Here is a 17,199-nt window from a genome sequence, read left to right as displayed (position 1 = left end):
ATCTAGTCTCGTGGCATATTAGCTGCCACCTGTTACGGCCTATCTTGTGCTCACACAAAATAGGCTGTATGTCGCTTTATGACATCTTGAGTATTCCGATGGGTATGATTATGGATCTGAATATTTCTCCGATGAGGAGAAATTGACAAGTCTTCCCTCCAACCTATCCTCCTCCAAATAAGGACTTCTCCTTTGCCACTTTTATTTAGAGAGTGGCAAAATCCATTCCTTTAATTTATAGAAAGCAAATGAGTCTAGAAATGAAATGTACATCCTTCAATTTTTAGAAGCTCCTTAAAAAAAAAAATTGTGGCCATCCCAGTTTACGAGATCCTTCACATAGGGCAGATGAGGTTGTAGGAGAACCCCCTCTCTGTGGCTCCTGTTAACAAGAAGATGGATAAGAACATCATAAGAACATGCCATACTGTCAGACCAAGGGTCCATCAAGCCCAGCATCCTGTTTCCAACAGTGGCCAATCCAGGCCATAAGAACCTGGCAAGTACCCAAAAACTAAGTCTGTTCAATGCTACTTTTGCTAGTAATAGCAGTGGCTATTTTCTAGGTCATCTTAATTAATAGCAAATAATGGACTTCTCCTCCAAGAACTTATCCAATCCTTTTTTTAAACATAGCTACACTAACTGCACTAATCATATTCTCAGGCAACAAATTCCAGAGTTTAATTGTGCATTGAGTGAAAAAGAACTTTCTCCGATTAGTTTTAAATGTTCCACATGCTAACTTCAAGGAGTGCCCCCTAGTCTTTCTATTATCTGAAAGAGTAAATAACTGATTCACATTAACCCGTTCTAGACCTCTCATGATTTTAAACACCTCTATCATATCTCCCCTCAGCCATCTCTTCTCCAAGCTGAAAAGTCCTAACCTCTTTAGTCTTTCCTCATAGGGGAGCTGTTCCATTCCCCCTATCATTTGGTAGCCCTTCTCTGTACCTTCTCCATCGCAATTATATCTTTTTTTGAGATGCAGTGACTAGAATTGTACACAGTATTCAAGGTGCAGTCTCACCATGGAGTGATACAAAGGCATTGTGACATTTTCTGTTTTATTCACTATTCCCTTTCTAATAATTCCCAACATTCTGTTTGCTTTTTTGACTGCCGTAGCATATTAAACCGATGATTTCAATGTGTTATCCACTATGACGCCTAGATCTCTTTCTTGGGTGGTAGCTCCTAATATGGAACTTAACATTGTATAACTATAACATGGGTTATTTTTCGCTATATGCATCACCTTTATCCACATTAAATTTCATCAGCCATTGGATGCCAATTCTCTAGCTCTCAGAAGGTCTTCCTGCAATTTATCAACAATCTGCTTGTGATGTAACTACTCTGAACAATTTGTATCTTCTGCAAATTTGATTACTTTCACTTGTAATATTCTTTCCAGATCATTTATAAATATACAAGCCGTTAAGCCCGTTAAAACGGGCTACATTATACCATTTTTTGTAGGGATCATTTCCTTCCCCCTCATTCTCCCTCCCACCCTCCCCCATCTCTCCTCTCCCCCTCTCCCCTCAGTCCACTCCTCTTTCTCCCCCCCTCCTCCTCCCTCAGTTCACATCCCCCCTCCTCCCTCCTCCCGTCCCTCAGTCCACTCCTATCCTCCCCCTACCCCAGTCCCCAGCCCCCTCAGTCACTCCTCCTCCCCCTTCCCCCAAGTTCCCTCATCCCATCCACCCCCTCTTCCGTTCAGCTCCTCGCTCCCCCCCTCCTAACGCCTCCCGCCCCCCCGCAGTATCAGTCACTCCTCTCTCCCCCCTCCCCTGAGTCACTCCTCCCTCCCTCCTGTCCCTCCTCCCTCCCCCCCCCCCCACAGTCACTCCGCCCTCCCCTCAGTCAGTCACTCCTCTCTCCCCCCTCCCCTCAGTCACTCCTCCCTCCCTCCCCCCCTCAGTCACTCCCCTCTCCCCCCTCCCCCCAGTCACTCCTCTCTCCCCCCTCCCTCCAGTCACTCCTCTCTCCCCCCTCCCTCCTCCCCTCAGTCGATCTCCCCGAAGACCCGGAGCGGCGGCCCGAAGGACCCGGAGCGGCGGGAGCAGCGGCCGAAGACCCGGAGCGGCGGGAGCGGCGGCACCGGCCCGAAGACCCGGAGCGGCAGGAGCGGCGGCCCGAAGACCCGGAGCGGCGGCGGCATGCGCGCGAGGGAGGGACAGACGGAAGGAAGGAAGTCTGTCCCTCCCTCGCGCGCATGCCGCCGCCGCTCCGGGTCTTCGGGCCGCCGCTCCTGCCGCTCCGGGTCTTCGGGGCGGTGCCGCCGCCGCTCCGGGTCTTCGGGCCGCCGCTCCGGGCCTTCGGGCCGCCGCTCCGGGTCTTCGGGCCGCCGCTCCTGTCGCTCCGGGTCTTCGGGCCGGTGCCGCCGCCGCCGCTCCGGGTCTTCGGGCCGCTGTTCCGGGTCTTCAGGCCGGTGCCGCCGCCGCTCCGGGTCTTCGGGCCGCCGCTCCTACAGCGCCATTTTTATTTTTAAGAGGCACACTGTGACCGACGTGCTCGCATGCGCGGTAGAGCTGCTCTCTACTGCGCATTTGCGGCACGTCGGTCAACCTTCGTTTAATAGGTTGATTGAAAAGTACGGGTCCCAATACAGATCCCTGAGGCACTCCACTGCCCACTCCCTTCCACTGAGAAAATTGTCCATTTAATCCTACTCTTTGTTTCCTGTCTTTTAGCCAGTTTGTGATCCACGAAAGGACATTGCCACCTACCCCATTACTTTTTACTTTTCCTAGAAACCTCTCATGATGTGATTATATCAGGTCCAGAAGGCGCCAGGATTTGAAAAGCAGCAGCTGCCCCACCAATCTGTGGTGGTCAAATCCACTCTCGAGAGTCAGAAGGTCCAAGACCCATTACTTGATGCCTCTGTGGAAGGAATCTCTGATCTTAGACACTAAAGTGTTTCAGTGCCCGTATAATGTCCTACCATCTCTTTATAGCCCAGTATTTGTGGGGCATTTTGAAGAAGATAAGGGGAGCAGCTCCCTCAAGAGCAGCGTGAGAACTTCATCACAGGACAGCAGTGTGGAGTCTGGAAAACACATTGTCAGATCGACCTTTGATGTTTTCAAGATAGCATTGAGATTCTCTGCAGTGGGGATTGGTGCATGCAGATTAACTTGGCAATGGGTCTCAGACCATTGATCTGATGCTAGGGAAGATGTACCCTGCAAAGGAGAGAATCTATTCAGCGATAAGGACAAAGAAGCATTGGCTCAAATCAAAGACTATTGAGCAACACTTAAGAACTCCTCCAACAGACCCATTAGAGAAGCGTACAGAGAATATCTACAGGTACCACACACCAATACCACCCAACATATAACATTGAGAGATCGGGCCTTCTCCACAGCAGGTCCTCCACTATGGAACTCAATCCCCTTAGAATTACGACAAGAACCATGTCTTCCAACGTTCAGGAAAAGACTTAAAACATGGCTGTTCAAGAAAGCCTTACTGATTCTCTTCCTTCAAATGCAGCAAGACTGATCATAATCCTTTAAACTGATCCAGACTTTACCAATTACTGCAACGTTCTACTTCTTGTTAAACCTCTATCTTTCCTCTTGTTCTTCTCCCAGTTAGATTCATCCCTGTTTATTGTAACTTATTTTTCTATGCACTTGTTTTAAATTGTAAAGTATACTCTCTTGTTATAGTTATGTACGTTATAATGTATTGCTCACCCCTTGTTTTATGTAAACCGGCATGATACGAACTTCCGTGAATGCCGGTATAGAAAAACACAAATAAATAAACCTTTCCGCTGCCTCTCCAGATCCACCCTCCTCAACTAAGAGGTTTCCAAGTAGTGCACAGAGGATACATTTGTCAAGGCCTAGATTTAAAACGCTTACCCCAGCGGGTCCACCTGGCCGACCACACGGCTCACCTCGTCCCTCGTCGAGCCTCCTCCGTCTGCAGCTGTGCTCCGCCCCGATCTTCACCCGGCCAATCAGGGACTCTTCAAACAGCCAATCAGGCTGTCCCTACCGGGCCTTTAAAGTTTCAGCTCCTGCCGGCGCCGCTTCTCTTCCACCGACGACCCGAGGGGATCGCAGGCCTGCGCAATCGGCGCAAGGAACCCACCGGGGTAAGGCCTAGATTTAAAACGCTTACCCCAGCGGGTCCACCCGGCCGACCACGCGGCTCACCTCGTCCCTCGTCGAGCCTCCTCCGTCTGCAGCTGTGCTCCGCCCCGATCTTCACCCGGCCAATCAGGGACTCTTCAAACAGCCAATCAGGCTGTCCCTACCGGGCCTTTAAAGTTTCAGCTACTGCCGGCGCCGCGCACCGAGCATCGCACGCCGAAGGTGCGCGACAAAGGGGCCCGCCCCTTTGTGCGCCCCTTCGTGCAGCACCTGAGGAAAGCCCTGACCCCATCTCGCGCCTGACTTTGCAATTTCCTCCAGAACCACAATCACCGACTCAGACTGCAACCAAACACCAAACTACAACAAACACCGAATCAGACTGAAACAGACTACATAGCACAAGCTGGGTGACAACTTCGACAACAATCACTACTCAAACCACACCAGCAATCAGTACAAACTCTCATACAAACAAATTAGTTACCATGTACACATTCACTGTTCCAATCATTTATAACCAAAAGAGACACTTCATAAAAAACCCTACCATACCAAATCTCATCCAAAAAAGAATTATTCCTATCATGACATCGCCATTAAACCAACTGTTGGGCCTCACACTTTTATCCCTTACCCTTATCAATGCGCAATCTCTCTCAAAAAAAACACATCTCCTTGATGACTACCTAACAGACTCAAAACCAGACATATTTGCAATCACAGAAACATGGATGAAACCCGAAGACACAGCACTAATAAACCAACTCCCCTCACACGAATACGACTTCTTTTCCATTCCAAGACCAAAAAAAGAGGCGGCGGTCTCCTTCTAGCAGCCAAAAAACAACTGGGGCTTTCTCTAAAGATCTCGAACTCATCCACCACCCTTGAACTAGCTATATTCAAATCTAAATCACTCCAAATTGGCCTCATTTATGCCCCGCCAGGAAACTTGGAATCGGACCCATCACCGCTCATTGAATTACTAGCCAAACATATCAACTCGGATGCACCCGCTATAATAATGGGAGATTTCAACCTCCATGTGGATAAAACTCCACAAACCTCCAGTTGCCAATCCTTCTTAACCACTCTTAATCACATGGGTTTCAAACAAATTATTAAAGGCCCAACTCACAAAGCAGGCCACACACTGGACTTAATTTTCATAAATGAAAGCTTTACCCCTGCATCATCTACGACTTGCTCCCCAGTACCATGGTCAAGACCACATGCTGGTATCCATAACTCTAAAGCACTCCCAACCCATCACCCTACCATCACAAAAAACCACTTACCAATTCAGGAAATTATGCAATCCTGAAACCCTTAGCCCACATCTCTCTTCTGCTCTAGAACACCTAGACTTCACAGATGCTACCTCTGCCACAACATCCTGGACTAAAATAACCAAGAAAGTAGCAGACCTCATGTGCCCTCTAACTTCCAAAAGTAACCATACAAAATCGAACAACAGGAAACCTTGGTACACCCCACAACTTAAAACCCTTAAACAAGAACTAAGACGGCTGGAACGCTTATGGTGAAAAAACCCTTCAGCTTCCAACCTGGGGGCTTTCAAATCACTCATGCAACGTTACAGAATATCCATTCTACAAACAAAAAGAGACTTTGTCTCCCAAAAAATTCACCATTTCATATTCAATCCTAAAGCACTTTTCAATATCGTCTCATCCCTCACCAAATCACCCATTTCCATCCCGGATGATCAAGCAGCCAGCAAAGCCTCAGAACTAGCCACATTTTTCAAGAAAAAAATCACCGATCTGATCAAACCATTAAACACCAACAACGCCACCCTTCCTCCGTCATCCTATTCAACACATATTCATCTGAACACGAGTCTTGAATCCTACGAACTGACTTCTTCACTTGAGATCGAATCAATCCTTAAGAAAATCAAACCGGCATCTCACCCCTCAGATGCTATACCTACAAATCTACTAATCGCCAGTTCAAAAACCATCGCCAAACCTATCTCAAACATCATAAACTGCTCCCTAATGCAAGGACTAGTCCCCGATCCACTGAAACTCGCTATTCTAAAACCACTTCTAAAAAAGCCAAACTTATCCCCAGATGACCCTGCCAGCTATCGTCCGATCGCTAATCTCCCCTTCATTTCCAAAATTTTAGAAAAAATAGTTAACAAACAACTTTCAGAGTACCTCGAAGACAACAATATTCTATCCGCCTATCAGTTCGGCTTCCGAAAAGCTCGTAGTACAGAATCTCTCCTAATCTCCTTAACAGACACTATCCTACTAAATCTTGAAAAAAAACAAACCAGTCTACTCATTCTCCTTGATCTTTCTGCTGCATTTGATACCGTCAACCACCTAACACTACTGGATAGGCTATCCGACATTGGAATCAAAGGCACGGCTCTGAACTGGTTCAAGTCATTTCTATTCAACAGATCCTACAAGGTCAAAGTCAACAATAACGAATCACACCCCGTCCATGCATCCATGGGAGTTCCGCAAGGATCCTCATTATCCCCAACCCTCTTCAACATTTATCTTCTACCACTCTGTCAGCTCCTTTCCAAACTAAACCTAACCCATTACATCTACGCAGATGATGTACAAATATTTATTCCGGTGACCGAATCCTTGCAAAAATCACTAGAATTCTGGGACAGCTGCTTACAATCTATCAACAACCTACTCACGAGCCTCAATTTGATCCTCAATTCCAATAAAACAGAAATACTCCTTATCACCCAAGACGGCAACCAGACAATAACTAACACCACCACTACAAGACAAACACCCTTCTCTTCTCAAGTCAGAAACCTTGGAGTCATAATGGACAATCAACTCAACCTCAAGAAATTTATCAATAATACCATAAAGGAAGGTTTCTTCAAATTGCAAGTCCTAAAAAGGCTCAGACCGCTTCTACACTTCCAAGACTATCGTGCAGTCCTACAGTCTATCATCTTCTCGAAAATAGACTACTGCAACTCCCTGCTACTCGGACTCCCAGCTAACACTTTAAAACCACTACAGATCCTCCAAAACGCCACAGCCAGGATACTTACAAAAACCAACAAAAGAGACCATATTACCCCCATTTTAAAAAATCTGCACTGGCTCCCGATCAAGTTCAGAATCTCTTACAAAATACTCACCATCATTCACAAACATATCCACAAGCTCATCCCACTGGAACTCAACATCCCTCTTCGAATTCTTATTCCCAATAGACCAGTGAGAACAGCTTACAGGAATACCCTCATTGCTCCAGCCATCAAATCCACTTTAAATAAACGAACTCTGTCCAAAGCAGGCCCACAACAATGGAACTCGTTACCCGCTGCACTCCGACAGGAACTATGCCCAATCACCTTCAAAAAGAGACTCAAAACTTGGCTGTTCGAGCAAGCTTTCAATCTAGGCCAATAATCTACCACCACTCTTTGCCTTCCTTAGTTATTATGTCTTCCTCAGAATACTCCAACACCGTCTCTCCAATTAGCATTAGCAGCTGATCTTCTTGCAGACTGTCTAGTTTCCGATCACCATCTGTTCTTGTTTTAGATGTTTCAAGGACACTATGTCTTGCCGGTTTCCCAAAATACCACTCGTTTTATTGTTCATTTATATGGTAATAACAGCCTCCCAGTTTATTTGTTCCAAGTTATATTATCCTTGTTATATGTAACAGCATTCTTACATGCAAGTTAATGTTAATATGTAAACCGAATTGATTTGTAACTCTGCTACATGAATTTCGGTATATATAAATGATAAATAAATAAATTGGGGAGAATCTTTCCTTTGCCCCCTCTATCCAGTCAGCAGCAGGGTCCTCATCCCAGGCAGCAGAGGGCCCCAAAACCACACCCAGCATCTCAGCCAAAACATGGGACAGGGTTTTGACTGAATTGCAGAGAATATCGCTCAGATCGCAGTATGCATTCCAAAGGACCTGCCTTTTGGAGGCAGGTTGAGATTTTACATAGACTGTTGGCCCAGTATAATTTTGGACACGTGGCTCCTCTGCATAATAAAGAAAAGGTACAGTCTTATACCTATTGAATATTCCTCCAAATCATCCACCGGAAATACATATGGGGCCAAATTTTAAAAGGTGCGCGCAGGCGTAGATTTGTTCGCGCAACCCGGCGCGAACAAATCTACACCCGATTTTATAACATGCCGTGCAGCCTTTCTCCGTTCCCTCCACCTTCCCCCACCTTCCCCTACCTAACCCGCCCCCCAGCCCTACCTAGAACCTCCCCCTTACCTTTGTTGGTTAAGTTGCGCTGGTCGATGGCCGGCCCGCCATCCCGGGCACAGTGGCAAATGGCCGCTGAAACTGGAGGCTCCGACCACGCCCTTGGACTGCCCTGGACCGCCCACTCCCCGCCCCTTTTTGCAAGCCCCAGGACATATGCGTGTCCCGGGGCTTGCGAGCTCCGCCAAGCTTATGCAAAATAGGCTTGGCGCGCGCAAGGGCAGATTTTCTCGGGTTATGCGCATAGCCTTTGAAAATCTACCCCCATGGTGTAGGAACTCTGGAAAAAGGAGCTTTCCTCCTTCTTAGTGTTAGCGCTCTCCTCCTCCAGGGGGGAGGAGTCGGCACTCTGCTGTCACTCACCCCGCCGGGAGGATGGAGTAGCAACTGTTCTGCTTTTCTCTTGAAAGGAGGAGGAGTAGCAATCTGTCATGATCTGCTCCTCCAGAAGGGAGGAGTTAGCTATCTGTAGTGCTGACCCCGCCAGGAGGGCAGCGTTAGTAATCTGTAGCGAACTACTGTTAGATGCTCCTTACTGCATAGTTTACTAATCTCTGTCCACAGGGCTATCTTGCTGTATTGTAAACAGCTATGCTGAACATTTAAGAATGGCTTGAAGGTGTGATTGTTAATAAATGCAGAGACAGGACTGCATGTAGAGCACAAATGTCACTTGGGAAAGTCAGTGTATTATGGGAACAGTTAAATGATAATGATAGTGTTTGAAGTAGCAATTATGTATTGTTGAACGTGAAACATTACAAGTGAAAAGTATGTCTTGAGGGGAATTTTATTTTTAAGGAACCCTTGTACTTTGACTAAACAATACACATTTTTTACCTTCATTGTTCTTCCAGAAGTAAATTGAGGCAATTTAGATCATCTAGACTACTCTGCCTAACTCTCTCCTCCTTACTTGTTTCCTATTATCATTTGAATAATCAGCTTCTTACTGTTTTAACATATAAAATGCTTAATTGAATTAAAAAGTCAGTTAAAATATTTGAAAAAGTGCAAGGATTTATAATAATTGTTTCTTTGTATTTCAATTTACAGGCAAATATTGAGAGAGAACAACTGTCTACAAACGTTGTTACAGCACTTAAAATCTCATAGCTTGACAATTGTCAGTAATGCTTGTGGGACACTCTGGAACCTATCTGCACGAAATACAAAGGATCAAGAAGCACTGTGGGATATGGGAGCAGTCAGCATGCTCAAAAACCTCATTCATTCAAAGCACAAAATGATAGCCATGGGCAGTGCTGCAGCTTTGAGAAATTTGATGGCAAATAGACCTGCAAAGTATAAAGATGCCAATATTATGTCCCCAGGTTCAAGCTTGCCATCCCTTCATGTTAGGAAGCAAAAAGCACTAGAAGCAGAACTTGATGCTCAGCATTTATCAGAGACTTTTGACAACATTGATAATTTAAGCCCCAAAACATCTCATCGTAATAAGCAGCGACACAAGCAAAATCTGTACAGTGAGTATGTTTTAGATTCAAGTCGACATGAAGAAAGCATTGGCAGACCAGAGAGTTTTAATACTGGTAACGTGACAGTACTTTCATCATATTTAAACACTACAATGTTGTCTGGCTCTTCATCTTCCACTAGAGGAAATCAAGAAAGCTCTAGGTCAGAAAAGGACAGAAGTTTGGACAGAGAGCGAGCAGTGGCAATGAGTGGCTATCACCCTGCACCTGAAAATGCTGGAAATACTTCCAAACGAATTGGAATTCAGATGCCGTCTTCTGCTGTTCAAATTGCCAAGGTTATAGAAGAGGTGTCAAGTATGCATATCCCCCAAGAAAACAGAAGTTCTGGATCCACAACAGAAATGCACTGTTTAACAGAAGAAAGGACTGCTCTAAGAAGGACCTCTACTACCCACTCTCACTCAAACACTTACAGCTTCACAAAAGCTGAAAATCCAAGTAGGACTTGTCCTATACCTTATGCAAAGATTGAATATAAGAGAGCTTCAAATGATAGCTTGAATAGTGTCAGTAGTAGTGATGGCTATGGTAAACGAGGTCAAATGAAACCTTCTATTGAATCATACTCTGAAGATGATGAAAGTAAATTTTGTAGTTATGGACAATATCCAGCAGACCTAGCCCACAAAATACACAATGCAAATCATATGGATGACAATGATGCAGAGCTAGATACACCAATAAATTATAGTCTTAAATATTCTGATGAACAGTTGAACTCCGGAAGACAGAGCCCCACACAAAATGAAAGATGGGCAAGGCCCAAACATGTAATAGAAGATGAAATAAAACAAAATGAACAGAGACAATCGAGAAGTCAAAATGCAACTTACCCAGTATACAATGAAGGTAGTGATGAAAAATGTATGAAGTTCCAGGCACATTTTGGACCATCAGAATGTGTGTCTCCTTATAGGTCAAGAGGGCCTAATAATGCAGAGCAAAGTAGAGGAGGCACTAATCATGGATTGAATCAGGTTAATCAGACCCTGTGCCAAGTTGATGATTATGATGATGATAAGCCAACCAACTACAGTGAGCGTTATTCCGAAGAAGAACAACATGAAGATGAAGATGATAGACAAACCAATTACAGCACTGAATATACTGAAGATAAGCACCATATAGATCAGCCTATTGATTACAGCCTGAAATATTCAGCAGATGTTCCTTCATCATCACAGAAGCCATCTTTTACTTTCTCAAAACTTTCATCAGCACAAAACAAATCAGCAGATATCATCTCCTCAAGTAATGGGACTACTTCCACCCCTTCAACTAGGTCCAACAGACCAAAACAACTTCATCCAAGCTCAGCACAGAGTAGAGGAGGACAGACCCAGAAACAATCATCTTGCAAAGCTCCTTCCATTAACCAAGAAACCATGCAGACATATTGTGTAGAAGACACGCCAATATGTTTTTCCAGATGTAGTTCTTTATCGTCATTGTCATCAGCTGAAGATGAAATAGGACGTGATCAGGTCACATGTGTTACAGATACTGGCAGCACTCTTCAAATAGCAGAGATGAAAGAAAATAGTGAAACCATAAATAATGAAAACACAAATGAAACTCGATCAGCATCGCAGCATATTCGAACTAAGGTAAATAGACTGCAGACATCTAGTTTATCTCCCAATGATTCATCCAGACACAAAGCTGTTGAATTTTCCTCTGGTGCCAAGACACCATCAAAAAGTGGTGCTCAGACTCCTAAAAGCCCTCCAGAACATTATGCTCAGGACACTCCACTAATGTTTAGCCGATGTACATCTGTAAGTTCATTAGATAGTTTTGAGAGTCATTCAATTGCTAGCTCTGTTCAGAGTGAGCCTTTGAGTGGAATGGTAAGTGGTATTATAAGTCCCAGTGACCTTCCAGATAGCCCTGGACAAACAATGCCACCAAGTAGAAGTAAAACACCACCACCTCCTCAAGCTCTCCAGATAAAGAAAGATACAACTAAAAATAAAGTGCCTAATATTGCTGAGAAAAGAGAGTCTGGCCCAAAACGATCCACTATAAATGCAGCAGTTCAGAGAGTTCAAGTGCTTCCTGATACTGATACGCTGTTGCACTTTGCTACTGAAAGTACACCTGATGGGTTTTCTTGTGCATCAAGTTTGAGTGCGCTCAGTCTTGATGAACCATATATACAGAAGGATATAGAACTGAGGATTATGCCTCCTGTGCATGAGCATGACCATGGAAGTGAAATAGATTCTGAAAAGACTGAAGACAAAAACTATTTCCAAGAGAAAAAGGTAGAGAAGCCTTCTGAACCTGAAAAAGACATTCTGGATGACTCGGATGATGATGATATTGACATTCTGGAAGAATGTATCATTTCAGCTATGCCTACACAATCTTCAAGAAAAAACAAGAAACCTTCACAAACCTCTGCTTCAAAAATACCTCCACCTGTAGCTAGGAAACCAAGCCAACTGCCAGTTTATAAACTACTTCCCTCACAAAACAGACTGCAGTCTCAAAAACATGTTAGCTTTACTCATTCAGATGATATGCCACGGGTGTATTGTGTTGAAGGCACACCAATAAACTTTTCAACTGCTACATCACTAAGTGATCTTACAATAGAATCACCACCAAACGAATCTGCAAATGCAGAAAATGTTAAAATGGGACATCAGTCTGGTCAGTTTGAAAACAGAGATACCATTCCTACAGAAGGCAGAAATACAGATGATACAGATACAAGAAATAATTCATCTGTTACTGTGCCAGGACTGGATAATAAAACAGAAGAAGGTGACATTCTTGCAGAGTGCATTCATTCTGCCATGCCGAAAGGGAAAAGTCACAAACCTTATAGGGTCAAAAAGATAATGGATCAGATTCAACATGGTTCTGTTTCTTTATCTGGAAATAGTAAAAATCCACAAGAGAATGAAAGAAAGAAGCCAACATCCCCAGTAAAACCAATGCCCCAAAGTACTGAGTACAGAGCACGTACAAAAAAAAACATAGAGACAAAGAACAGTTTTGGATGTGAAAGGCCTTACTCAGATCTTAATAAAGATTCCAAGAAGCAAAACCTTAAAAATAAAGATGTTCAGGAAAAACTTCTAAATAATGAAGAACGTGTACGAGGAAGCTTTGCACTTGATTCTCCACATCATTATACACCGATTGAGGGTACACCTTATTGTTTCTCACGGAATGACTCCTTAAGTTCTCTAGAATTTGATGATGATGATGTTGACCTTTCAAGAGAAAAAGTGGAATTAAGAAAAGGAAAACATGTTAAGGAAACTGGTGCTGAAGCTAATGAGAACATAGAACAGTCTTCTTCAATTCAGCAATCAACAGGTAGGACACAACCTAGTCAGAAACACCCCACAGGTAAAGGACAACCTAAAACTTTGACACTGAAGCAAAAATCTTTTCCACAATCTAAAGAAATCCATGATAGAGGAGCAGCTACTGATGAAAAGGTGCAGAATTTTGCCATTGAAAATACTCCTGTTTGTTTTTCTCGTAACTCATCCCTAAGCTCTCTCAGTGATATTGACCAAGAAAACAACAATAAAGAAACAGAGCCTGAAAAAATAACTGAACACCTGGATCCACAGATAACAAGTAGACCGCAAATTTCAGGTTATGCTCCTAAATCCTTTCATGTTGAAGATACACCTGTATGTTTCTCTAGAAACAGTTCCCTTAGTTCTTTAAGTATTGACTCTGAAGACGACCTTTTGCAGGAATGTATCAGTTCTGCTATGCCTAAGACAAAAAAGCCAACAAGAGCTAAGGGGGAAAATGAAAAGAACAATTTCAAATGTATGGATGGTATATTAGCAGAGGAACCAAATCTGATACTGGATTTAAGAGATTTACATAGCCCAGATTCAGAGCATGCTTTTTCACCTGATTCAGAGAACTTTGATTGGAAAGCAATTCAAGAAGGTGCAAACTCCATAGTTAGTAGTTTACATCAAGCTGCTGCTGCTGCTGCTGCATCACTTTCAAGACAGGGTTCATCAGACTCAGATTCAATCCTTTCACTAAAGTCTGGAATTTCTTTAGGATCTCCATTTCATTTAACACCAGACCAAGAAGAGAAAACATTTACTAGCAATAAAGGTCCAAGGATCTTGAAGCCAGGGGAAAAGAGTATTCTGGAAAATAAAGCAGAGTCAGAAAGTACCAAGAGCATTAAAGGAGGAAAGAAAGTATATAAAAGTATGATTACAGGAAAATCTCGTTCTAATTCTGATGTTTCAAGCCAGTTAAAGCAACCACAACAAACAAATATGCCTTCTATTTCCCGTGGTAGGACAATGATTCATATTCCAGGAGTTCGAAACAGTTCACCAAGTACAAGTCCAGTTTCAAAAAAAACGCCACCACCAAAAAACACAGTTTCCAAAAACCCCAATGAAAACCAAAATTCCACCAGTTCTCCAAGAGGAATTAAAACTGTGAAATCAGAGCCAAGTTCAGTGACCAGGCAACCATCTACACCAGGAGGTTCAAGTAAAGGGCCTTCTAGGTCAGGATCTAGAGATTCTACTCCCTCTAGACCTACTCAACAGCCATTAAGCAGACCAATGCAATCTCCAGGTCAAAACTCAATTTCCCCAGGAAGAAATGGAATAACCCCTCCTAACAAACTGTCTCAATTGCCAAGGACATCATCCCCTAGTATAACTTCAACTAAGTCTTCAGGCTCAGGGAGAATATCATATGCATCCCCAGGAAGACAATTAAGCCAGCAAAACCTAGCAAAGCAAACTGGTTTACCCAAGACTGCTAGTGGTATTCCAAGAAGTGAATCTGCTTCTAAGGGATTAAACCAAAGCCTCAGTAGCACTAGTTCCAGTAAAAAGGTGGAGCTATCCAGGATGTCTTCAACAAAATCCAGTGGAAGTGAATCTGATCGATCAGAAAGACCCACTTTAGTGCGCCAGTCCACTTTCATTAAAGAAGCCCCAAGCCCAACACTAAGGAGGAAGTTAGAAGAATCTGCTTCATTTGAATCACTGTCTTCCTCTTCCAGAGCTGACTCTCCCACAAGATCTCAAATACAGACACCAGTTTTAAGTCCATCACTTCCTGATATGTCTTTATCCACTCATTCATCTATCCAGGCAGGAGGTTGGCGTAAATTACCACCTAATTTGAACCCTTCTATAGATTATAGTGATGAAAGACCATTAAAGCGCCATGATATCACTCGCTCTCATTCAGAGAGCCCATCTAGGCTACCAATCAATCGATCAGGAACATGGAAGCGAGAACACAGTAAGCATTCGTCATCACTTCCTCGTGTTAGCACTTGGAGAAGAACTGGAAGTTCATCATCAATTCTATCAGCTTCTTCAGAATCAAGTGAAAAAGCAAAAAGTGAAGATGAAAAGCAGCATGCAAGTTCTTTTCCAGGACACAAGCAAACAAAAGAGAGTCAAGCACATGCAAAAGGGACTTGGAGAAAGATAAAAGAAAATGAAATTCCCCAAGTAATGAATAATCTTCCTCAGAATTGTTGCTCTGGTGCCTCAAATAGTGCTGACTCAAAGAATTTAGTTTACCAGATGGCACCAGCTGTTTCTAAAACAGAAGATGTGTGGGTAAGGATTGAGGACTGCCCTATTAATAACCCAAGATCAGGAAAGTCACCTACGGGAAATACTCCCCCAGTTATTGACAATGTATCAGAACAGAAAATAGATGATAAAGAGTTAAAAGACATTCAGGGAAAACAAAATGCAGGAAATGGAAATGGAAATCTACCTTTTCGTCCAGTTGGTTTAGAAAATCGCTTGAATTTATTAATTCAGGCGGATATTCCAGACAAGAAGGGAACTGAGATAAAATCTGTTATGAATAATCAACCTCTTGCACCAGAAACCAATGAAAATTCTGTTGCTGACCGTACTCCATTCAGCTCCAGCAGCTCAAGCAAACACAGCTCACCTAGTGGTGCAGTTGCTGCAAGAGTGACTCCTTTCAACTACAATCCAAGTCCTAGGAAGAGCAGTGTGGATAGTAGCTCAGGTCGGCCATCACAGATACCAACACCAGTTACTAACTCAACAAAGAAACGAGAATCAAAAACTGAAACCACAGAGTCCAATGGAACACAGAGTCCTAAAAGACATTCTGGGTCATACCTAGTGACCTCTGTTTAAAAGAACTTGAATGATGCATTACAAAACCTAATGTATTTGCAACTGTTATGTACAAATTTTGAGTTAATTGAAACTTAACAAGATGTTTGTAAATAGATTGATTCTTGTAGATGGTTCTTGTTATGGAAGCCATATTTGATAGGATACATTGTCTTCACTGGTGAATATATGGAATGGACATTTGGTTGATAGTTTGGAATAAAACCGGTAAAGCAAGTATATTTGTAAAGTGTTTTACATGTATTTAATTGGCATCCTCTACCATGATCCTTTACATTTCACTAGTCTTAAAATACAGTACACAAGATTCATTTATATTGCTGTATCAATAATTTCTAAACTACATCAGGGAAATTGGTATTACTTATGCAAAAAAGATACTGTTTTAGTTACATATGAATCCATCTAACCCTGTAATTAATCATATAACTGTGAAATTCACAGTAATGTTTCCCACTGAACAAGCTTTCCTGGCTTGCATATTTTATTTTTTTTTTTGCATGAACAGAACTGGTGGTTACTTTATGAAGTAAGGAATAACATTTCTGTGGTCACATGATGTGCATAGCTCTGGTGTAACAATGTACACTATTTTGTTTGTGCTCTGCAAAAAATGAAAATGTGTAACTGTAAAACTTTGAACAAGCTTATTTTACCTGGAATAGATTTTTCTGAAGGTAGGTAGAATTTTGCTATGCTGTAACTTGTTGTATATTCTGGTATTTGAGGTGAGATGGCTGATCTTTTATTAATGAGACATGATGTCTCAACAGAAACTAAATGAACATTTCAGAATAAATTATTACCATATGTAAACTTCAATTTGTGTTTTACTTATAAAATATTGGTGTTTTTCTTTAATCATTTTTCCATGCTCCTTCCTATATACCATATTTTTTCCTTGTACTATTAAAATATATAATAATTTTGAATTTGAAAAAAAATGTATTTGTAGCAGATCATTTTACCCTCATTGGTCTGCATAGCCTGAAGAAAGCTTGTTTTCTATGCTTATCAATTAAAGCATTGACTACTTAGTTGTTACTAAAAAAAAAAAAGCTTTCATACAATTCAAGCCATTAAAAGCAAAATGTATTCCAGTACAGTAGGACTGGCATTGGTAAAACGTTTGTGTACAGCTGTTAGCATTTT

General features: G+C 42.7%; 1 protein-coding gene across 1 annotated transcript in view; it reads left to right on the top strand.

Annotated features, from left to right (window-relative positions):
• The window catches only part of LOC115099999 (adenomatous polyposis coli protein-like), a 47,557-nt gene extending 30,688 nt beyond the window's left edge, over positions 1–16,869 (top strand). The window contains exon 2 of the mRNA XM_029618124.1: positions 9,447–16,869. Within this exon, the coding sequence (XP_029473984.1) occupies positions 9,447–16,047 (6,601 nt within the window). The 3' untranslated portion in view covers positions 16,048–16,869. The remainder of the gene's footprint in view (positions 1–9,446) is intronic.
• Positions 16,870–17,199: the final 330 nt, after the last annotated feature.

This window comes from Rhinatrema bivittatum, chromosome 1 (genome assembly GCF_901001135.1).
Source record: "Rhinatrema bivittatum chromosome 1, aRhiBiv1.1, whole genome shotgun sequence".
NCBI classification, from domain to species: Eukaryota; Metazoa; Chordata; class Amphibia; order Gymnophiona; family Rhinatrematidae; genus Rhinatrema; species Rhinatrema bivittatum.
This window is presented reverse-complemented; position numbering and strand designations above follow the sequence as displayed.